The 24,827-nt window shown below is 36.4% G+C and overlaps 1 protein-coding gene across 6 annotated transcripts in view; it reads left to right on the forward strand.

Moving 5' to 3' along the window:
- Rga (CCR4-NOT transcription complex subunit regena) overlaps positions 1 to 24,534 on the forward strand; it is a 57,425-nt gene extending 32,891 nt beyond the window's left edge. For 2 of the 6 annotated variants that reach the window (XM_081752225.1, XM_081752228.1), the window contains 4 exons: positions 850 to 1,131; positions 7,659 to 7,920; positions 18,003 to 18,110; positions 23,912 to 24,534. In XM_081752225.1, coding sequence (XP_081608351.1) covers positions 850 to 1,131; positions 7,659 to 7,920; positions 18,003 to 18,110; positions 23,912 to 24,149 — 890 coding nt within the window. In that variant the 3' untranslated portion in view covers positions 24,150 to 24,534. The remainder of the gene's footprint in view (positions 1 to 849; positions 1,132 to 7,658; positions 7,921 to 18,002; positions 18,111 to 23,911) is intronic. The other 4 variants (XM_081752227.1, XM_081752230.1, XM_081752226.1 and 1 more) reach the window with 2 other exon arrangements.
- The last annotated feature ends 293 nt before the right edge of the window (positions 24,535 to 24,827 follow it).

Here is a 24,827-nt window from a genome sequence, read left to right on the forward strand (position 1 = left end):
TTCGCGACCACCAGCTCACGACTGGCACACGCGAACGCGGTGAAAAAATTCAAGCATGCGCATTAAGGTTCCTCCTTCCACCGTGCACGGTGGCGCCGCCTGAGAATCACTACTTTGCGTGGAAAAAATTAAGGTCGGATACTTTTTAGACAGGCCTCGTATAAAGAAAAGTTTGTTACATTAATCAATATTTCTAACGATCTATGCATGAGTATATATAAAACTACTTACAATTTGTAGAAGGGCTTAGGAGTGATCTGCACACTTCAATCCTACGCTCTTCTACAATGTGTAAGATTTTAGTACACAAGTCAAGCTGTTTTAATGATAACACGTAAATAAAATGAATCGGGTTATTACTCCAACATTTAAGCGCACACAAGAAAAATAGACGAAAATCCATAATGGGTCCAAATGGACCCGAGGGCCTTATGTATAAACTCCAAACGAGGACCTTAAGAGGGGTGATATTCATTTGTTCTTTTCCTTCATATCGATTTAGCTTCAACGAAAGTTCTGCCTTTTTAACTTTGAAGTGCAAAACTGAATTTCATTTGCTTGTTCTCACTTATTGCTTTCCGGGAACAAGAAGTTACCGCATTAATCAAAGGCAACAATTATTGTGTCATTATTATTATTTTATTATTATTTTATTATTATTATTATTATTATTATTATTATTATTATTATTATTATTATTATTATTATTGTGATTATTATTATAAAAAGTTTCCTGTTGAAAAACGGACAGATATTTTTCGTAAAAGAAGAAATCTCGTAAAAGTGTGAAATGTATTTCTGATCTTATAGTGTGTTGTTCTTGTAGATACTGAATTGTTTATCATACAGTAGGTATGGTCAAACAGCCAACAGCAGAATCAAGTGAATTCACCATGAGTTCAGAAGACTTCCCAGCGTTACCTGGCACTCAAAATCAAGACGGTCCATCTCCTAGTGGGGAAAAAAGTCTCGTTGGACAAAGTAATGAATGCAATCAAGAAACAACACCTACTAATAGGGCACCAGGGGCAGAGAAGTCACAGGCTTCAAAGCGAGGCATTCAGACCTCACCAGATGGTACGTTGGCTTTTTCCATCGTTGACATGAAAGTGTATAAGCTCTTCAGTATCTGTAAGTGCCATTTTATGAATGTCTTGTCTTTACCAGTTCAGTATAATTGTTTTAAAAATTCCAGCCCTTTATAATATTCAAATATTTATAATGTTGTTTTAATTGCTATTTGCACTCAGTTCGTTGGGACTTTGCATTATTTATGTTAAAAGTGTCTATCCTAATTCTTCGAAATCAAATTTTCTGCTTTCGACACTTTTAGATTTTCAATAATAGGTCAATCAGTCATTAGAACAAGCATTTATTTATTTATGTTAGTGTGTGATGTAGTTCCTCAAGTAATCTTATAAACTTTTTTTTTCTTCTTGCTTTAGTAAGGTTCACACTGACCTTGAAAGTCAGAGAAATTAAACGAGTCAGGAATGCTTCAAGATATGCTGAAAATCAGGAAAGTCTCCTATATTTCACGGAAGAATTAGGGAATTTGTTTTAGCATATCTTTTCTCAGAAGATATGAACACCTCAAAGATTCAAGACAGAGTCAAAAAAGAAAACTATTTAAAAAAAACTGAGAACTATCTTTAGAAATAAAGAAGCCTGAGGTGTGCACCGAAAGATGTTAAAACTTCAAGCTTTGAAAGATGAACTAATTAAATCAAAAATTCAAATGCTGCAGGATAAGAAAAAGAAAAAAAGTTAGGTGTGTTGGTTTTCAGATTATCAAAGAAATAGGTCAAATTAAGATTTATGTTGACTTCTTTCTGAGTATATTAAAAATAGCGCTGTTTTATAACTTTTGCTTTCGAGCGTCGATAGGAGAGAAGAAAATATTGTGATCGTAAAAAAGAAATATTTAAATTCGAGATTACAACGGATTTACTCGTTTCATGGCCCGTAAAAGCCGGAAAAGTAATTTTTGAATGTTTGGACGCCCGTTCACCTCCGCTTAAGTGTGTTCACTTATCTAGAGCCTGTACTGTTGAATGTATCCGCACTAAATCTTTAAGGTTTTTAAAGGGTTCTCCAGAGTTTTGTTTTGTTTTTCTTCCTACTTCCAAAATTAAAGGAGTTATCCTAGTTTACAGAAGGGTGAAGAATAAAAAGTGATTTTCTCGCAAATGACTCCAGCGGTTTTGTTTATATTTCATTAACAACCCTGTACTGTGGTACAAGTCATATCTCTGGGCAAAAATTTATTAGGGTTAGTTATTCTTGAACATAACATCTTTTCAGGATATTTTGCTCATGTTTCATCAATAACCTGACAAGTTGGTATGACTCAAGTATTTTATTAATAGCCTTATAATATGGCATAACTCATTTATCAAGAAAAAATATACGAGTAGTAGTTTATTCTTGGGAGTGAATTTTTTCGGGCAATTTTCTCTAAAACTACCCAGGCAATTTTGTTCATATATCATTAATAACCTAACAATATGACATAACTCATTTGTTCCGTCCAAGAGGTAGTTTATTCTTGGGGAGTTTTTTTTCCTTCGGACGATTTCCTCAAAAATGACTCAGGCAGTTTTGTGCATATTTCATCATTTTACTAATAACTCCATAATGTAAAATAAATTACTTCTTATGAAAATGTCTACAGGAGAGGAAGTTTTCTGCGGCTAAAGTTTTTCGAAAACGCCATATAATTTTGTTTGTATTTTACATGAAACTACTTCATTAATAATAACTGCAGCATAACAGTTTAAAGTATTGGAGGGAAAAAGTTTAGTGCGGTGGCGCGTACCTTTTATTTTTGTTTGATACTAGTATTTTATTGTGTTGCAAATACAGGAAGTTTGATTCATAATAAGTATTTACAGTAACAAAGTAAGCCTGTACTGTATTTAAATTATAAAACTAGAGCGTTAGAGATGATGTAGGCTCCGAACTTTAAATGATAGTGTGCATAGTGTAACGGGTCAGGAAAAAATTATTTACATGGAAATTCAAGGAAACCAATACCACAATTTCAGTGTGAACCTTGTTTAGAGAGTAAGTCATTCTTACGAAGTTGATAATAAGTAATGTATTGTGTGGTCTGTGTTAGTTCAGCTGCTGAATCAATTTAACTAGTCACACCCGAGATGCGAAAAGTCCATTTTCAAAATCTGTTTACCAATATTGATATGTTTCTCCTGCGTGTGAGAAAGTTATACTTGTGTAATGTAAATTTATAAATATCATGAATTGATAGTCGTATAGTGAGCAGACATTTATAAAATAACACTGGCTTAATGTACGTTTTAATTTCCGGAATGTAATTAGAATAATAGCTTTTATCCCATGTTTCCGTTTGACAGTCTTATAGTATTGTAGTTCAAACTTTCTTTTGGTACTGTTTACCCATTCGGCCGAGACCTCTAGTTGGCAGAGTTCCAAGAAGAGTCTATCTTAATGAAAGGAATGGACTGTAAAAGAAAAAGAAAAGGAAGAAAGGCGTTGGTTATTCATGTCGGCGGTAAAGGTATTTATTTGCAGTGTTACCAACCCGGCGCAGTAAATCTATACCTGATAAGATTTTTATAAATAATAATATGAGAATGAAATCAAAGTGAGTACACACACACGCTCACGCAAGTATAACCACGAAACAGATAAGAAAAAGAACTAGAAAAATAGTAAACTCCACACGCACAAGCGTATGTATACTGTACAGAAAGGCAATAACTGAAGTTCTCCCGCGGGTTGTTGGCGCGATCCACCAAATGCCGAAGCCCCTAAAACACAATGCTAGGCTGCATTTAAAATGCGCGCGCTCTGTTCACTGCGTGATATCATAATCTAACAAGAATGTATTGCTAACCTGGGACCAATTTACGTAGGCTGGCAATTATGTTTAAAGTTCCAACCTTCTTTTTCTCGCAACCAGAGGAGAAAGCGAGCACATGTCCGTACATACACACACCCATTTTTCGTAATGGACTCTTCTACTTCTGTCATGCGCAGAAGTGTCGAGGGACCTAATGTCCGAGGGTAAACAGTAGAAGAGAACATTAAATGTTATGTTTTTGTTTGTGTAGATGTGTAGCTATATTTTTTTTTCTTAGCTTATACTTTTTGAATAATTAGTTTGACGTATTAAATAAGTTTTAGCAAAGTAACACAAGTCAAAGTGACCAGGTAATTCTGTGCATATCAGTACGTTCAAGTCTGTTGCAAAATGAGAGGTAGAAGTGATATTTCATTGTTGATTACAACATCTGTTACAGAAATCTGGACAGGTTTTTCAAATTAAGATTAAGCTAATATTATAGTGTTTCATGCTATTTATACATACCGCTTACAATTTCGATTACTTTGCGATTACTAAATGATTTAGTAGTATGTATGTTTAGTACAAAACTGAAACTGTACTCATGAAAACACCCAGATTGTAAATTTCACCGTAAATATTTCAGCAGAGGTTCTTGTCATGCTCAGCACGGAACTTTTCAGAAAATCACTTCCAGAAGCAGTGTATTTAAGAAATTCTTCGTGCACCTATACAGATCTCCTACCCCCCTTTTACGAGACTTCAAATCAATGTTTCATTAATCGCCTGATTTACAGGATACAGGAAATAATTTTCTTAGCACAACTTCTGAAAGTACATAAGTTATTATTGTATAGAGTAAAGATTAATTAATAACAGTGATGTGTTTCGTCTAGCAACGTTAATTTTCTGAAAAATTCCATGCTGAGATTAACAAGAAGTCTTTGCTAAAACGTTCACGACGAGATTTACAGTTTGGGTATTTTTGTTGAGTACAACTTCAGTTTTGTAACTTTTTTAGTTGCCTTCTTCGGAGTACTTAATAAAGAAGTTACATATAGTAAATGTATAAATAAAGGAGCGCCTACCTTTTGTAAATAATCGATATAACGTTAGTGCTAGAAATTAAATATTCAACTTACTTAATATATCTTAATATGCTTTGCGAGAATTGATACGAAGGTTACCGCAAAAGTCTTTTTTATTAATGCGAGAATGGGAACAAAGCAAGAAATTCTGAAATATACAAGTGGAAATTTAATACATAATGTAAACGTTGCGTGTTGGAGTTGGATGAGCAGACATATCCCATTAAGATATAGCAAAATGAATTCTTCGTTTCATACGTATTTTTCCACGAATTACATTACAAACCTTTACAAGTATAATTACAAATCGCCTAAATTAGCGTATATTACATGCGATATGTGTATGCTCTTTCAACTCCCTGCATGTAACGTTTACATATGTACTAACCTTTCATTTGTACATTTCAGAATTTCTTACTCCGTTCTCATTTTCGTAAAATAAATAAATAAAATAAAAATAAAAAAACATGGCTTTTACGGTAACCCTCGTACTTGTGAAGTACATCTTTATATTGTCAGTGAATTGTGTAATCTTGTAAATATAATGAAAATCCTTATTATTAAGTATTATGCCACTTGGCAAATCCTGAGATAAATGTGCTTTTAATTTTAGCGTTGGGCCTGGAAATATTTCTTCCACGTTTCTCGTTCTTCAGCTTCCTCTTTTAACTCCCAATATTTTCTTATGTTTTTCAAATCATTCATCACTTGTGTCCTTCCTACTCCGCGCTTTCCTTCCACTTTTCCTTCTGTGGCTATATGAAGAAGACAGTTCGCAAAATGTGTCCAATCCAGTTAGTCTTCCTACGAAGGATGCTGGCTAAAAAAAAACGTACTCTTGTCTGCTACCTGTTTTAAAACATATTTGTTTGTTATTCTCTTTGTCCATTTTATCTTTTCCATCTTCCGTAATGTCCAAGCAATTTCCAAGTAATGAACATACAGTCCAATACTCCATATATAGCACTTGACCAACATTTCCTTAGTCCAGTATTAAAGCTGCTATTTAAGAGTAATTTTTTCTTGTTGAACGCTTCTTCGGCTATGGCAATTATTGACCTGATCTCTTTGGTGCAGTAAACGTCTCTCGTCAAAATACTTTCCAGATACTTAAAATTATCAATCTCTTCAAATTTTCTTTGTTCAACTCTGACCCGTAAGGGCTCGTTTTCACGGGATATTCTCAAGACTTTCTATTTTTCGATGTTGATTTCCATTCCGTATAGTTTCCCAATGTCAACTATTTTGTCCATCATATCTTGTAGTTCTTCTTTGGTTCTAGCTATAATAACTGTATCATATGCATACCTGATTCTTGTTATTTATTCCCTCCAATCTTGAAATCTCCAATTCCCGTTAATACTTCTTTCATTAAACATTCACTGTAAATAACATAATAACATGTAAAAGTTGAGGCGACATACTATATTCTTGTCTGACTTCTCTTCCAGTCTCCACACTATTGGTTTCTCCGTTATTCAAACGCAGCTTCACACATTGTCCTATGTACAGGTTGCGAAAGAGTTGTTGTTCTCTCCAGTTGACCCTGATTTCTTAAGGTATTTTCAGAAGTTTTATCCAATTGACCCGGTCGAAAGCTTTTACAACAAATAATTTTCGTTATTCAAATTGAGGTACTTTCACGTGAGTGTAACCGATGTCTGCACTTAGAATAATGTTCATGGAATTCATTCACATAAAGAAAGAAAAATAGGTAGGTCTGAAACGAATGACAAATGGTGGGTGCAAAAGATTTATGGTACAAAAACTACATATATCTTACTCAACTTTTCAACGTATTGGCTATACACATTCAAACACTTAGCATAATGCCAAACTTTCTATACCATCATTGTATTTTGTTTCCACCAATGTATTCAACCACTTGGCGACAACTCTTTGAGGTCGTCATTAGAACCATTCGATTGTAGCACGCGAAACGACCCAAAACCACTTAATTTGAGCTAAGCAGAGACGGTGCATTGTTTTAATTTAAAATAACACTTATCCTCACACAACTGGTGCAGTTCGGGATCCAGTAGATCGTTTCAGCTTGAATGTATCCAACATCCGCTATAGTATCTATGTGTGGCACGCAGTGATGACTTGTAGAGTTTAAAAAGGGCAGGACACACATTGTACGATGCTAAATTTATCATATTTTCGCTTAGACAATACCTAGCTTCTTTCGAGCAAATTTTGTTAAATAATTCAATATTTTCGGAGAGATTGAAAAAATACCCCTATGCCGTGTAAATCCTATAAACAGTATTCTGCTCTACGACGAAGACAGTGTCGTGTCTAAAAGCATTACCCTGGAACCTTGTTCACGGAGTAAAAAAAGTAGAATTGATAAAATCATCAAGGAAATACAACGGAACTTGATGTTTCAAGGAAATACAACGGAACTTGATGTTTCTATTATTTTATTCCTATTTTTATATTCTCGGTAATCAAGGTTCTAGGGAGGAGCCTCAAGCCAGTACAAGGAATTTTCAGGAGAGTTTTAAGTGAGTGAAATGGTGCCATGTAGTTGCTGTACCTTAAATCATCATCTCACACTGTTTGTTGTTTGTGTTTTATCCAAAAGGTCTCTCTCTGTCTCTGTCTGTCTTTCGGATATTCTTTAATTTTGGAAGATCGACAACAAAATGAGGAACAACGCTTAATAGAACTTCAATCAGTTTGTTCGTGTTGTGAACAAGTAACCATATTCTGCAGCAATAATTCTTATACTCCTTTAGGTAAGGTAACGAACATTCCGGGCAGTATGGTAAAGGACCAGTTTGGTATGGTTGGATTACTTACCTTCATCAGGGCAGCAGAAACTGACCCAAACTTAGTGTCTTTGGCGTTAGGCCAGGATCTCACGGCACTTGGGCTCAACCTAAATTCTCCAGAAAACTTGTATCCCAACTTCGGTGGTCCTTGGGCGGAAACACCCTGTCGGCCACAAGATATAGACTTCCATGTGCCCCCTGAGTACCTGATCAACTCTTCAATTAGGTAAGTTATAAAAATAAATTTTGCTTTTGAAGAATCATTTCTTGGACAAGGGGTATATCATATTTGTGACACATGAAAGCATAATCTAAAATGGTATGAAGTTGGTGACGTCATTAAAGCATATAACAATATATTCATTTTAATTTCATTTGCCATATTTCTCCGGTTTACGTATATACGAATTACACATTCACAATTGAAGGCAAAAACATTTTGATAATTCACTTCTATATACTTTAGGGTAGTCCTTAATTTTCGACTTCCAAGATCTTTTAAGTCTCAACCCTTAAAATGATTCGATATCAGACCAAAGTAGCCCACAAGAAAAAATAGCTCAGTTGAATAATGACCCCTTAAGGTACCATTTAATATTACTCAATTGAGATAATTTTTCACGTGGGCTACTTTGGTATGATATGGAACTAGTTCAAGAGGTGAAACTCAAAAAATCTCAGGAAGTCGGTTAACATATCGGCACAGTATGTCGGAGGTACCGGGTTCGAGTCTCGGTCCAGTCAGTCACTTTTTCACTTTTGTGTTATAAAATTCGCACCTATCGAAGATCTGGTGTGTGTGTGTGGGAAAAAAAAACTTCTTTCCTCCTTTCATATTAAAAAAATATTGTTTATTCTTATTTTGAAATTATTCAAACATTAAAAATGATGCAGCAATTTGCAAACACTAATTATATTACATGAGAGAGAGAGTCTGACTCTGTCTCTCTCTTTTTTCATTCTTTGTGCAAAATTTTGTATGCTGTTTGAACCAATACGAAATGTCTAATGTTTTTTTCTTTCAGACAAAACGTATAAAAGTACAGGGTGGTTCTTTAGAGGGTTTACAATTTAATCAGTATAATTCTTTATTGGAACGGCATACAGACTTGGTTTATATGTCATTATACTGCAAAGCATTTCAAGATTTTGTTACAAATCCATTATGGCTCAGTGTATGCACCTGCGGTCATTCTGGACACATCCCGACGAAAGTCGATTTCCTGCCAAACAGTAGCCAACATTTCGGGGGTAACGTCCGCGATGGCTGTTGTGATGTGATGTTTCAGTTCATTAACATTATCAGGTAGGGGAGGGTGTACAATTTATCTTTCACAAACCCCCACAGAAAGAAGTCAAGTGGCGTGTAATCTGGAGACCGTGGCGGCCAGGCAATTGATCCACCACGACCTATCCACTAATCTGAGAATTACCTTACGTCTATCAGGTAGTGCGGCGAGGCGCCATCTTGTTGCCACCATAAGCGCCCATCGTAGTCATCTGCATCTAACTATGGGACAAGGGAGTTCGGAGCATATCAAGATAGACGATGCCGGTGATGGTGCTCTTAGCAAAGAAGAATGGTCCCTACACCGTTGCTCGAGAAACAGTGCAAAACACGTTCAGTTTGGGGTTGTCACGAACCAGCTCAAAGTACGCATGTGGATTTTCCGTGCCCCTAATACGACAATTGTGTGTGTTGACTCGGCCGGAAAGGTGAAAAGTTGATTCGTCACTGAATACCACCATGGTAACACAGAATTCATGTCGGGTGTGTTTATCCGCTTCACTCAGTGCTTGAACCAAGGACAGTTTGTATGGCTTCATGCACAAACGTGTACGCAATACACACCAAACAGTGGTCTGAGGGATACCAGTTTCTTGTGATACACGTCGTTTAGATTTTCGAGGACTGCAGACAGTATTCTTCCTAACTGCTTCCACCACATCGTCAGTCACGGGTAAGCGCCCTGAAGCCTTTGTGTGTCGCACAGAACAACCTGTTTCAGCAAATGTGCTGGTGCACTGTTTGCACTGTTGGTCTGCTGCGTGGTTCATTGCCGTATTGTGTGCGAAACTTACGCAGTACACTCGTTGTTGACTTCGTTTCTTCAAACCAAAATACGCACTTAGCTCTTTCCGCACCAGGAAAAGTCTCCATTTTCAACACCAGTGGCGCCGCGTGTGGTCAGCACCGCAACTACTCACTATGTGAGTCAAACTTGGAAGTGTTTTGCAGTATTATGACATATAAACCAAGTCTGTATGTGTTTCCAATCAAGAATTACAACTGACTGAAGTTGTAAACCCTATAAAGAATCACCCTGTATTGTGAGATACCCCTGCTAGCACCCCTCTCCAAAAATATGTAACAAATGCTGGATTTCTTTATTTAGCAATTCGCAGTGAAATGAGACAAGAAAAGGGACTCAGAATTTGTAATTCAAAGTATCGTTAAATAATAAATTGTTTCCAATGTACTAATCTTAATAATGTATAATTCTTGTTCTAATGTTGACATCCTCATACTTTTACTATAGGAAAAAAGAAATCGTAAATTGGATCTCCATCATGTTCTTATGTTGTTGTTCTCTATCTTCTTTTTCGCCAATATTTTTAGGTTTTGGAACTAAGTAAGCAAACAGGTTCCTCATAGTGATGATACATTATTACGTGTTAGATTGATTGAAGGAAACTGATCCAAGTGATCCATCATATTGAGATTGCGGGTTTGAAATATTATGCATGTTTGGTACTAACTTAAACACGAATTCGGTGGCGTAGTCTGTAGAGCATTTCTGCGTTCTAACCATGGGTGCGAGATATTGGTTTGCGGTAAATAAGCACCGAGTGGGCGAGGTTTTCTCGGGATTCTTACGCACTAATCACATTTCTTTCGTTTTTACATCAGCAGCTCACTAATTACTATCTCGTTTGTGGGACCTTAAACTAATGCTTTGATACGAAGTATATATGTTAAGCAAAGCAATTAGCTTTCTTTTGTCAGTAACCGTTTGGCGCCTTCAGGAATTGTGAAGATACGAATGCTATGATTGACTTCTTTCGACCATGTAAATAATGTTTCAGGACACGATTTTGTTTTTCTCGGGAATAAACTGACCTCTGCTCTGTTTCAGGTGTGGGAATTTAGTTGACTTTTGTGATGTTTTGCTGGAAAATAGAATCTTGTAAATACCGAAATGTGCGATCCTAATAGTTAATACAAAGTAATAAAGACATTATTACAAGAAATCCCAAATGAATAAATAGCAACCTAAGAATGAGTGTATACATTTTATTATCGTGTGTAAAGCGCTCGATCGTTTTTATTGTTTACGTGTTTTAGTTCAGCATTTTAATTTTTTTTTTTCTTAAAAATTTAACAATGCTTAAACGCCTAGACTAAACACGAAAACTGGCTCTGTCCCTGAAAGGTAAAGAAGTACTAAATGCGAGCTGATCTTCTGCAGTGTATCGAGGTAAGGTACGTGGCAGAAGACAAATATTTAATACAATTGTCAACAGCAGGCCTTCATTTATGACAGCCTATTGTTGTATAGAAAGACGGTCGAGAAGCAGGTGAATAGTAACAGCTTCCTACTGGTTTAGCGTGATTATTCAAATTACAGAGGCAGAGTTCACAGCGAAGAAGTGTTGTAGTTGTGGGGTTCGGTGTTCGTTGTGTCCAGTGTCCCTGTGCAGATTACAAGCATGTCAGTTTCCAAGTATTCCAAGACCACATTCAATCTTCTCTAGCTGTTAGATCATTCTTTATTATGGATTCGGGAAGTACCAGCTAACAAATATTTCGCTCACTGCAATATTTACCAGAGCGTCTTTTCGCTGAGTAGCGTCGGACGGCAAGCAGTATTAAGTGACATGAAAAGTAAAAGCCATATGCAGAAGGCCACGTCCATTTCAATATTAGAACCAGTTATGCCTTTATGAAGTAAGAAAACAAGCCAGTAACTTCTGACTTGGAGTGCCATCCTATTTGTACCTCATCTGCGCGCTCATCTGTACAGAATTGAAAGGTTTCTTGTGAAGTTACGTGCGCAAATGTGGATTCCTCGATGCAAGTAGGTACGAGTTCGGGGACAAAAACAAAGTAGTTTACAGGGGTTTATAGTTAAAGATAGGATTATAAAAGCAGAATTGCTGTGGGTATATTCAGAGTGTAATGTCATACATCAGTGCACACTGCTGCTAAAGATGTGAAAATATCACTTATGTTCCCAGACAGTGAAATGCTGTGAAAATGCAGCTTCAAAGTGACAGAATATCATACACTTTAGTTTGTGGGGTATCACCATACATTAGAAGTGAACTAATTCAGTTGTTGAAGGAGACATAGATGACATAAATGTAGGATCCTGGAATATCGTAAAAGGGCAGATGTGCACGTGTTATTTAACATGGGCGTTTTTAGGGAATTCTACAGCTTCCGACCTTTTAAGCGCTTTCAAAGAGACGCTTTCTCTCTTGAACTTTTTTTTTAAAAAAATCAAACTTCATTGGATGGCCCTAGTGTAAACTTCACTTTTCTACATATTTTCAAGTCATATATCAAGACTTCTCCTGATGATCCTGTAATACTCTATATTTAAAGCTGTGGGTTATTTACTTTTTTGTGGAGTGTTTAAGGTTGCAATTGAGGTAATGAACTGAGAATCGTTGACTTTCTAAAAACTCTACATAAGTTATTGAAGAATATTCCAGCATTTAATGCGGAGTACACCGGTATAGAGGCTCAGAAAATTTTCAGTGAAGTTTTGTTCTGGTGTTGGCTTAAAAATAGTAGTCTTATCCAGAAAGCCACTGACATTTATCCATATATTCTATTGTTTATTCAACGTGTCAGGAAGGATAAGGAAGTTTCTAGCTCTTCGAGTTGTAATATCGTGGCAAATATGTTGGAGAAAGAAAAAATGATTATTGCCAAACTTACATTTTAAATAATAATAATAAATTGCTTGAGAAGTAGAACCTTTCCTTATTAAACTTCAAACTGATTTCCCTCTCATTTCATTTCTTTACAACACTTCATTGCACATAATAATAAAATAAAAGACAAAATAAATTTGTAAAATGAAAAGTTGTAATTCTTCTAGTTTATCTATACGAATTGATGTGGAAAATGAAAAAAATAATCTTCCTGTGAAAAACATTCACATTAAGTTTACTACACATACTGTTTTTAAGAAATGCCAGCCAATAACGGATTAGGACATTTTAGATTTTCGCCGAAATTGCAGAAAGTATCTACGGAATAAGGCTGATAGAGTTGCGAGGCAGTTCAGAGAGTTTCGTTCAAATCTGAAGAGTTAGTATTCTAGAAGTGGTCGGTGTTTGGATGATTTTTTGGCTAAAGAATTTGGATACTTTAGGGTAAAATAATTTAAAGATGTTAAAATGGTCTTGATTTTCTCTTAGAATGAAGATTTTCAATGAATGCACAATGTGTAGCAGATAATTTAAAAGAACATATTTTAGTAACACACTAACTTGTATACGATTTAGTAGCTTCTCTGAGTGACCATGAGAAACTGTCTATAAAGAAATCCAGGTTTCATTCTGCACTAACTAGTTTCACTTGTACTAGTTTTGCACAACAGCAAATCAACGACGAAAGGCAAAGAAACAAAGAGAAGCTCCAGCTAAGAAAACTAAAATAATGTAAGATATGCGCAATATCAATGAGAAAACGTTTGGAAACATGTAATGAAACACAATATCATTGATTTTTTAAAAAGATATTTGGTTAATATACAGCAGCGAGTTTTATATAAATACAGTAGTACATCCACCTTTTTTTTTTTTTTTTGGTAAGTGTCTCGCTGTAGCTTTTTCCTCTCATATGTAACGAAATTTTCATGTGACTAAAGTTTCAGGGAAGATGTCTATTTTCTTGCTTTGTGTGGGATTTTTTTATTAGGTTGTATTTTGTAATTTCATAATGAAATACGTTGTATTTGTTTATATATATATAAAGTTGATTGTGGAAAAATTTATATTTTCGTAATATATCGACAATATGTATAATAGTTGTTACGTTTCCTTGATCGTGTTTTTCCATCAACATAGGGAAGTTTATGTGGCTAAGGACATATCAGAGAAAATTTCAAGACTGTTCTGAAAAACCAGAAAAAGTCAAGGAATTCTTTACCAATAGAGAGAGAGAGAGAAAGAAAGAAAGAGAGCGCTCATGTGCATGTTTGTTTCTTAGTGACCAAAATGGCGTCTACTGTTCGTAAGAAAATTGAGTGCTGTTTTTTAGCTTACTGAATTGAAATATCCTGTAATCGTATAGAGAAAATTCAAACAGAAATCACCAGACCGTCATTCCGTTATTCAATGGTGCAAACATTTGTTAGAAACGGATTCTGTAGCAAGAACCCAGCGAGTGAGGGATAAGTGAAGGCAGTTCCAGTTTTTTGATATATAACGTGACATGTGAATACACCATTTCAAATCTCTCGATCGACTGTGCACGACATCGTACACAAAAGGTTACGGCTTATAGCTTATAAGACATAGCTTGTTCAAAAACTTCGACACAATGACAGAATAGGAATAAGTTCACCATTCAAATACTGTCTAACATTGATACAGTTAATTTCTTTATTACTTTCCAAAGAAGCCACCATCCATACAGCAAGTAAAGTGAATAAATATAATTGCACATGATAATTGAAAAATCTCCACATGGTAATTGAATATGAACGAGACAGCCCCATATTAAATGTGTGGTGTGGCTCAGAATTTTGTAGTCGTATTTTTTCATTCATTCATTCATTCATTCATTCATTCATTGGAGAGGACACAGTTAAGGAAGCAACGTACCTGGAAATGTTCGAACATTATGCTCTACTCTTTATATCGCTTGGATACACGTTTCAACATAATTGAATTGAAACGAGAAGTTCTAGTCATTGGCTCGCGATGTAGTCTAATTTGGCTCATAGACTCCCCCCCCCCCTTTCCTAGGCGGATGTAGCGAACACCATTGTTGGACGGTGTTCAGCGAAGAGTCTGTGACGCCTTAAATGTTACAGAACACCTGAGGGTGGTTGAGTATCGCCTAGACGTTACTCTCTGTGTTGAAACTTGATGCGTTTCTCTTTCTAAGAAATCAAACCGGATCGTATCATTATACTTGATGGCCGAGACTTGCTCCAACTTCTCTACCCCCCCCCCCCCAAAAAAAAATAATGATGATGATGATAAGTATGATCTGCAGCTGCTATAACCTCGTTACCACTGCTAAAATTCTGTCCTTTTATAACTTTCTAGTCCAGGAGAGATAATAATCAGAGGGCGCAAAATCAGGCGAGTAAGATTGGTGATTGCTCCACTGAAGCCCTAGGTTCTTCAGAAAATCGATTGTTCTTCCAGCCTTCTAAACGGAGGTATTGTCCTGCATTAAGAACTCACCTCTTCTCAACTTCCCCGGCACCTTTCTTTAATAACGTTCTTTAACTTAGCCAGATGGCTACAGTAGTAGACTGGCAACAAAATACCATCCTTTCCTCAGAATATTGTGGCAAGCATCTTGCCTACGCATATTTGTTCTTTGAGTTTCTTTGGCCTGGGAATCCTGAGTGGCGCCACCCGCATGAGTGCTGTTTGGTCTCAGGATCAAAATATGTAGAACAAATTTTATCCTGGGTAACAAGCCGATTTTGAATATCGTCCTTAGAGTTCGTAAAATACTGTAAAATCAGCTGAGATGTCACACGTTTTCATTTCTCATTGATGGTCAGATATTTGGGCACCCATTTCGCGGAAAGCTTGTGCATGTCTAACTGATCATGTATTATTGACGAGACACGTTTCTGGATATGTGTAAGGTCTTAGCTAGCGCTTGAAATGAACTTCGTCTTTTAGTCTAAATCAGGTCATGAACCTGATTCACTTTTTTCAGAATTGACACGGACCTCCCACACCTTTCACCAATTCTGTTGAAAAATCATAACGCTTAAAGTTTGAGCACCATTTCTTCACAGTGGAGTATGAAGGGCAGTGTACATCCAATGTGTCTGGCATGTAACCACGTATTTCGTTCGGCGCCTTCTGGTACAGGAAGAACTTCATGACACCATGCAACTCCTTCATAATGAATTCCACATTTAGCTGCGCCAGTGTTCAGTTAATGAGCTGTGAAGGAAAAACTGTTAGTGCTACGATCATTCCATAAAAGATCAATGTTTCAAATGTAATGAATAATTTCTGGCTTACATGTGCGGAAAAGGGTCGGGCCAAGAACTTTTAATCCCCCCCCCTTCCCTTCCTCGTAGCAAAGTCACTACTTGTCCAATTTTTCTAAAGAAAATTCCAGAGAAGGTTGAAATAATTTAATAAGTATAATACATTTTGGGATACAAGATTGATACTTAATTCTGATGAAACAAGAAAGATATTTTAGTAGTAGAGAAATATATTACATTCGTACAAGTATGCAATAAGTTTGTCAACTATTTTTATTTTTATTTTTTTTAGAAAAGCCTAATATTTATTATTGTTTATCATTCTAAATTTTTGTGATGAACATAATTTAAACCCATTGTAAACAGACTTCGAAGAAAGCTGTTTTTCTTAGCGCGGTACTAATTAACCGTGTTATACTAAGTATTCCTGTACTGATAAAACATTTTATGGTATAACCAGTAATTATATGAAAAGAATAAAATATTTATTTTTATTTCCACGGTCATGCCCCTTAGGCTAAAGGAGATGGATGATTAATAAAAATGACCGATTGTAAAATTAATTTTGTGCGTACTCTCACACTGGGAATTGAACCCGGTACAACATGCACCAAGAGCACACGTGCTAGTCACTAGTCCAGAGAACTTAAAAAAAAAAAAAAAAAAAAAAAAAAGTTTGGAAGCCAACCTATGGCAGCACAAGCTACCATTAAACATGTGTTGCCCTAAACTATGTAACTTATCAAGGTGCCGTGGTAGAGCGCTCACCTCTGGTGCGTGGGGTCCCTAGTTCAATCTTAGCCCGCGCCATACGGGCTTTATGGTGGACAAACACCGTATGTGTGGGTTTTCCCGTTCCCTCATATTTTTTATTTCCATCTCGTCTTCGCCGTCTCCCTTAGCCTCAGTGCGTAACCGTGATATGTACAAGTGTATATATACAGGGTATATACACTATTTCGTATCGAAGTATGTCACAGCAGTTGTAAGAGTTAGCTATTGTACTTATTCAAATGTCTTATCTGCGCATGTAATATGAAAGGTTTTATTTAAACATTTTATAATGGAAAAGTGTAGTCTTGTTCAGAAAGTCTTGACCACCCATCGTGCTTTAAAAGGTTATATTTTGGCAACTGTATGTAGGAAGTTCTAATCCTTCGATTCTAAATAAAGATCTCAATTAGCCTAAAAGAATCCACTTCTGTTTGATTTAATTCAGACTGTGAGGTGGACAACAGTGTCGATGGTTAGTCTTTATTAACAAGACTGTACATATGCTAAAAGTTTTTTAAAATGTTGACTGGTAGTAACTGACTTATATTCGTTAAAGTTTTCGTGTTGTTTGCGTGCACACATATGTAATAATGCAATAAAATTAAAATAATTAACTTCTAGTGCGTATTATTTTGTTCCTTTGACAAAAAGAAATATTGCATCAAGAATAAAAGAGCACATAAAAGATTTCTAAAGATAATTAAACAATGATATCATGATTATCCAAGTATCTTATTGAAATTGAGCACACCATAAACAAGGTAACTATTCTACATAAGCCTCTTCGCAAATTGAAAGATACACTTATGAACAGTATTTTATTAGAACTCAAGAATACAAATTAAACCTAGATAGAGGAACTATGACAAACAATGGGATTTCATTATAAATTATTTGACAAAAAGTATATTAATTCACTACAAAATAAGGAATTGGCAACATTGATAGAAATAGGACGAACTTTTTTGGTGTTTGATGGTGTTAAGACTTCAGAAACTTGTGAAATCGAAATTGATTTGATAAGGAACAAAATCATACACATTGAAAAGTAATTCTAGTAATTTTATTATATAATAACTTATATTCGATTTTGAATCTTTCGACCTATGTTTTTACTTTCTTTATGGTGATTGGTTGAAGTTCGTGCCTTTCCATCACCGAGGCTATATGAGACAGGACCTATTACTTAAAGTGTATCAGAGACAATCTCTTTCACCAGGAATCGAACCAGGAACCACGCGTTACTCACTTGACTACTCTTTTTGTATGTGTAGATGAGTCTTGTTTATTTTAAATCCTCTATAACTAGAATTTATTTTCATTGCAGAGAAAAATTGGCTCCAGTAAAATTAAATCGGTATAAAGATGATCTGCTGTTTTACATGTTTTATACCAATGTTGGTGATGTGTTACAACTCGCAGCGGCAGCAGAACTGTAAGTATACTACTTTTTATATGAAATACCTAATCGAATACAGGCTAAATTTTTGGTTGCTCGTGCTTAAGTTTCAACAGTCATATTTGTATCAATAAAGTTTTAAATAATGAAGTGAAGAGTGACTTTAACTAAATGCCTGTTAATGACAAATTATTGCAGAAAAATGTTCCTGATCTACTATGCTTCTATGTATCATCTTTTGACCAAACATAAGCAGACGCTATTACCATTCATTCTTAACAATAAATGTTTTAATTCAAATTTACCGTTTAAGAAAGTCACTACTTTGTCAGTGTATGGAAAAGACTACTTACTAAAACTTGGTGAATCTTCCTGTTCTGTCATTCTAAATTTTGTTTAAATTTTTCTTATCTGTATTGGGTGGAGGATTTTATTATTATTATTATTATTATTATTATTATTATTATTATTATTATTATTATTATTTTATTTTATGGAAAGAGGGTTTCTCGTGATTTTGGTTTGTGAGTTGAGCAAAATTTCATCTCCAGTGTTTGCATATTTATTTTTGTTAGGATGTTTTGAGAGTCCAGAAATGTGTCACTGGAATCTTGTATATGCTTCCTAATTCAAGTTTTGATAGTTCACAATATATTATATGGCTAAATGAATTTGAGCCTCGATATCCTGCATGATTCGCTTCTTTCCTCTAATGAACACACGGCAGCCCCAAGTCTTGTTCACATTGAAAATGCTTCTGTCTACTCTTCGCAGCTCGTCCGAGAGGTCTTCAATTGCATTCTCTCGTTAGAGTCTATCAGATGTCTCCCATAATCTACCTAGGTATACTCTCATATCAAGTCTCTCGATCCCATACGAAAGTACAATGAATATTACCGGCACAATTTCCACGTACACATTTGTTTTTTAGAAGGAAGAAAACATATGTATTGGGATTTTTCACCCCCTTGTAGATTCTTACCAATTTTTGCTAATTTTCCACCAAATGCTGTACCTGAGTAATCGAAAATTTAGCTTGTATCAATAACCAGGACACCTGCATTAGATATTTTTTGCATTAAAACATTAAAATCATGTGTCCTTTGTATTATATATATAGGTTGGATAAAAAGTACTGCCAACACTGTTCTTACGTCCGACGGCTGTGTCTCAGCCTTGCAAGATGCCCGTAGCTTACAAGGAAATGTGAGGCAATGGAGTGTGGCGCATTGTAATTACTGTGTGTTATTCAGTCAAAAGCAGCGGTGTTGTTGAGTAGAGGAGAAAGTTGAATTGGCAGAACAGTATGTTTCGTAAAGACCAACAACTTATATGGATCAATATTGAAGTGGCGCGTGGACGCAGTGCAGAACGAAGTTTTGAGGGACTTCGTGACGACCTCTTCGCCAAAATGAAGGAAACACTTCGTGGGAAAGACTACAACAAAAGAGAAGCCATCATCCATGCCATACGGCGGTCCTTGCGGGATATTGACGAACATTGACACGCTGACGGTGCATGACGCCTTCCACAAGTATGGCACAAGGTGATAGAGATTGGAGGCGATTACATTGAAGAAATGAAACAGGTCTTCTATGCATAAAGACGTACGAATTATAACAATGTTGCCATTACTATTATCTAACCCTTATATGTGCTGATGGTTTTGTTGGTAATTTAATTTCAGTCAATGTAGGAAAATCATCTCTTGGGTAAATGATTATTTAACATTCTGATTACTTGCCAGAAAGGACTTGTAGGCATATCTGTTCAATTCTCTCCCTCCATAAATTTAGCTTTGGGAAGGAGCTTGATTGTCAAGTAATATATAGATCGCAAATTACTTTATTTTAGTAGCAGCATTATTATGTAGTGATAATAATTCAAACTTCGGTTTATTGAAATATACCTAGGTATATACAGAAGGTTGTTCGCTTTATATCTAACCATTTTTGACGGATATTCACCTTAAGAGATACCGCGCCGCCAGCACCAATCATGTGCTGTTGCACCCACAGCATTGTGGACTACACACGGCATCGCAGTTTCCATTGCAGCAGCTGCGGTACAGGACATGGATGGGAATTCTGTTCCAGTCCTCACTGCAAGCTTTCCAGAGATCATCCGGGGTGCGCGGACGGCGATGTTGAAGACGTCGTTTCAATAGTCCATATGCGTAAAAGGCCATTGGACTAGTATCAGAGATTTTCACAGGAATGTCTTAAAACGGAATGTCACAAATTCCTAATTCCTCTGCCATTTTGTGATAAAAACGTAGTGATGTTCTGGCGGTATGATTCGATCCTTGTCCATATGGATCATCACCTGGTTCGTGTCCATTCCATACAATTGTGGGATGTCTCTCCGAAAGATAGGTGCCAGAATGGATTCTTGGAAGTATCTTACATTCACCTTTACGCTTTTGTCCACCTTGCGTATTATCAACTTACCCTCATATTCGAGTACCGTAACAACCATAAAGCCACGAGGGAAACTTCCCTGTGCTGACGAACAGAGTCAATGTCACGGTATGTGATCGCCCGAATATGACCACCAGCAGTGAGATGAACATATGATTCATCCATTGTGACAACTTTCTTCCATTTGGATCCCGCCAGGTACTTTTCATACAGTTTCCTGCAGTTCACCTTACGTTCAGCAATGTGATGCAGTAGCAGGTGGTGTACATGGACCTTCCGAAGACTCTACAACCTGAGGGGCTTGCGAATTGTTTTGTTCACAGTTGACGGTGCGAGGTGGAATCTGAGGTCGATATCACGTTGCGTCAGAGGATTTTTGTGGCACGCCAATCGACGGACTACGGGTATCACTTTGCTTGCAGCCTTTCTCTTGGCGGTTTTCGTGGGTGAATGTTTTGCAAGGGGAGGCAGTTGTGTGACTGCCACAATAGCTTTCTCAGTAGTTACCCCGAGTGTTAACCTCTTCTCCTGACAGTTCCACAATGCGTACGTACGAAAACCTAGCATGGAAAAAGGCCATTACGTAACCTTCTCAATATCGGTTGATTTTCGGCGTCATTTGATAATACACATCTAAAGATCAGACACAACACTTCTCCCGCCAGCAGCCCCATAGTTTCAGCATGATACGCCAGGTGGCAGTACCAAATCGAAAATGGTTGGATATACAGCAAACAACCTTCTGTATAAATAGTAGTTTATGTCTGGGAAAACTATCAGTATTTAACAATATTGAATATCTTTTCCATCTTTGCTTGTACCCCATTGGTTTACAATAATAATGAATTGATTTTTCTGTTTTCTTTTAAAACAACGGCAGTTTTTAATGTTTTTGTTTTGCTGATTTCTTCTTAAACGTTTTACTTCGTGAAAATAAATGTTAATATTTTAGAATTAAATTTAATTTGAGATTAAGTTTATATGTAATGCAGATCCGTTTTGGAAAAGAAGAAACAAGAAAGAGGATATATTCTTTGCTTATCAGTGCACCAGCTTTAAAAAAAATAAAATAAAATGCATAGGTACTCAGTGCCGTTAAAAGTTAATGGCGCTGAGTACCTACCTAGTATGGTAGCCTCTCTTTGTAATTTCGGTCAATATATCACTGTTCTAGGAGTTACAAATTTATTTGGCGGTAATTAGTTCGCAAATCAGTACATTTACTAATTGACAGTATGTTTCCAATTTTGAATAAATCAAATTTAAAAAAAAAAAAAAAAACTCCTTTCTAGCAAGTGGAACTGTAAGCTCTAATTGTTTAAAGTTTTTAAGTTCAAGAACAACTTTCTTGGAGTCACTGTCCGAAACAGTGTTAAAATTAAATAATTTAGGTTCAATTTTATCTAGTACATTCTGATAACTCATTGCGCAAGTACTTTGAGACACCACAGATAGACATTTTAAAAAAATGTGAAAATAATTCACAGTAGAGAAAAGAGAAATTATATATTTCTGAATTTGTCAGTATACCGGACAAAACACTAGTAATCTACTCACAATACCGGATTACACCCCCTGTGGTGTAGATAACCACCTAGCTTCTGTTTTAAAGTTAACTCCACGAAGTGTTGCAGGTGAGCCAGTCGCTTATCAATAGATTCTGTAGTTTAGCTGAGTGCAGGGATGCCTGTTTCTACATTCATCCTCTGCTCTAAAACTCACAGTTATTAAATTGGATTTAAAGTAGGGGACTCCGCAGGCCAGACCTGGCGCGATAGAATAAATGTATGTTTCCAAAACCGTGTACAAATGCTTTGAATCCCACGGCAATCGTCATTATCTAAGATTAAAGTGTCTGCTGCATATTCATCATGAAGACATTGGAGAAATGGCAACATCTAGTCACTCAGAATGTCCAAATACAGATGTTAGTTCATGTTCACATTCACTTGTATGAGTGAGGCAGTGATGGTACGAGAAATAGCTCAAAATTATCACTGAATCTTCTTCAACTTAAACCGCACTCCACACACTGCAGGTTAAATGTTTCATTGAGCTTTCAATGCCCTCAACGCTTTTTTAGTCATTGGAATATAAACAAATCGAACCACCCACTTTTCTCTCCAGTAGTAAAAAGCGGCCTCTTTCGTTGTACTTAACTCCAAAATATCCATTGTATTCATCTCTTTCTTTCTTCAGAAATTGGAAGGGAGATGCTTACATTCAGGGCTGTAGCAATTCTTGTCTGGTTTGAAAACTATTTTCATTGACTGTACATGAAAATAGTTTGGTGCCTCTCTCGGTTTAGGTTATTTTCGCGACCATTTTGTGTTCACACGCGTGTTAGACCATTGCTTGTGGATACGTTGGACATACACCAACAAGTTGCACAACTTCTTTTACTGACACCCATGAGGATATTTAGACATAGTTACTCCTTTTTGATATTCTGTCATATCTTTGCTTCGAACCATTCTGAGCTGTTCCCATATGACATGTTGGCGCACACACTCTAGTTAGCTGCTGTGGTAATGGATCGTTTATTCATTGTTACCATTGAAACGTCACATGCAACGGTAGAACAAATCATTGTTTGTTGTAGAGGTTTTTGTTCGTTGTGCTAAGTGGTTTAATCATCTAGCTTCAAATTGGAAAGTCGAGCGTCGTATCCGGTAGCCCTGTCATCGTGACAAAGTTCTTTTTCAGTTTCAGCATGGTACGATGGAAGATCATTAGTAGCGCAGAATTTTTATACAAGAAAAATTGAAAGAGAAGGACTTCGAAGTTCGCACTGCAGTTGTTCGATCAGGTGTACCTCTAGTGGCAAAAGCGTGAGCCACTGAACAAAGATGTTACAGTCGTATAGAGGTATAGTTCGTGTTTTTGTAAGCAAAACGATAAACGCCTAGTGAAATCCACAGGGTTACGTGTATGCAGAAGACTGTATGGACCGTAACAACATCGTCAGCTGGTGGAAATTTTTTGACGAGTTCCGTGGGAACCTCACAAATTTCCACTTTAATATGAGCCTTCAGTTTGTAAATATTCTTGATGTGTTGCCTATTACAGTTTTTTCTTCCTATATTGTTGTGCGTTATTTATTGATCCGCTGTCGTACCTTTATTAAGTCATGATCAACGTCCTTTCGCAGCTTTATAGCTGATTGTTAAAGTCTCCAGAGCAGATTGATTTTAGAGGTTGTAAAGGAGTTCGTTAAATAAATTTATGCTTTGTCTTTGAACTTCCATCGAATATATGGAAAATTTTAAGCGCAACAGAGGTCGGACGCAATACAAGAAAGATAAAAATGTACAGTAACTTAAGAGGTAGTTTTAGAAGAGAGATCACTGTCATTATTTCAATGTGTGTAATTTTAGAAAAGGCATTTTACTTACATATATTGTTATTTCCTTTCAGTTATAACAGAGACTGGCGGTATCATACGGAAGAAAAAGTGTGGATAACGAGGGCGCCTGGCATGGCACTTGTAGAGAAAACAACAACGTATGAGCGCGGTACGTACTACTTCTTCGATGCTCAGAACTGGCGCAAAGTGGCAAAGGAGTTTCACTTAGACTACAATAAGTTGGAAGACCGGCCTCATCTCCCTCCAACGTTCCATCACAACGCCGTTCAAGCTGTGCAAGCGGTATGACGAGGATGGCTTGCAAGAGGGGATTGAAGACTGAAACATCCACAGCCTTAGGACGTAATGTTGGAGTAATAGCAAGTCACCTGGAGTTGTGCCTCTAGTGGAGATCTGGTGTGCTTTGCCCAAGTCAGTATTTTTCTGCACAAACCATGTGGTTGTTTAGGTTGGGTGTGATAAAAAAAAAGACTTATACACTCCAAGTCCGTTAAAGGGCTTTAAGGACTAAACTCTCTTATTGGGATGTAAGTGGATCCTCATTGTGTGAGGCTCACAAATTGTTCATTTGTATGTAAGTGAGCTGAGCAAAGAAATCATCAGCTGTTGTATAAATGATTTAAGAACAATTTAAAAAAAAATCCAAAAAATAATAAATGGTCTTTCTTTTAATTTTTTACATTTGTTACTTTTTTCTGTTGTTAAAAGTGAAATAATATGTTTGAATACACCGTTACTGTATTTTCACAACATAAGAAAACAGATTATCAATGCATGTAGATACTAACAGCAATGAAAGAAGCTTTATTGGCGTAACATTATAGAAAAGCTGGAAGAGCAATTACTACTTGCTACGTACCCAAAAAAGTTCTGTCTGATGTCCATATATTTACATTGCATGGGCTTCCTACGTCTTTCGTTTCGGTGTGAAAAAAAAAAAAAAAAAAGGAGGGTAGTATTAGTGAG

Source organism: Thermobia domestica, chromosome 3 (assembly GCF_964235325.1).
Source record: "Thermobia domestica chromosome 3, izTheDome1.hap1.1, whole genome shotgun sequence".
Taxonomy (NCBI): Eukaryota; Metazoa; Arthropoda; class Insecta; order Zygentoma; family Lepismatidae; genus Thermobia; species Thermobia domestica.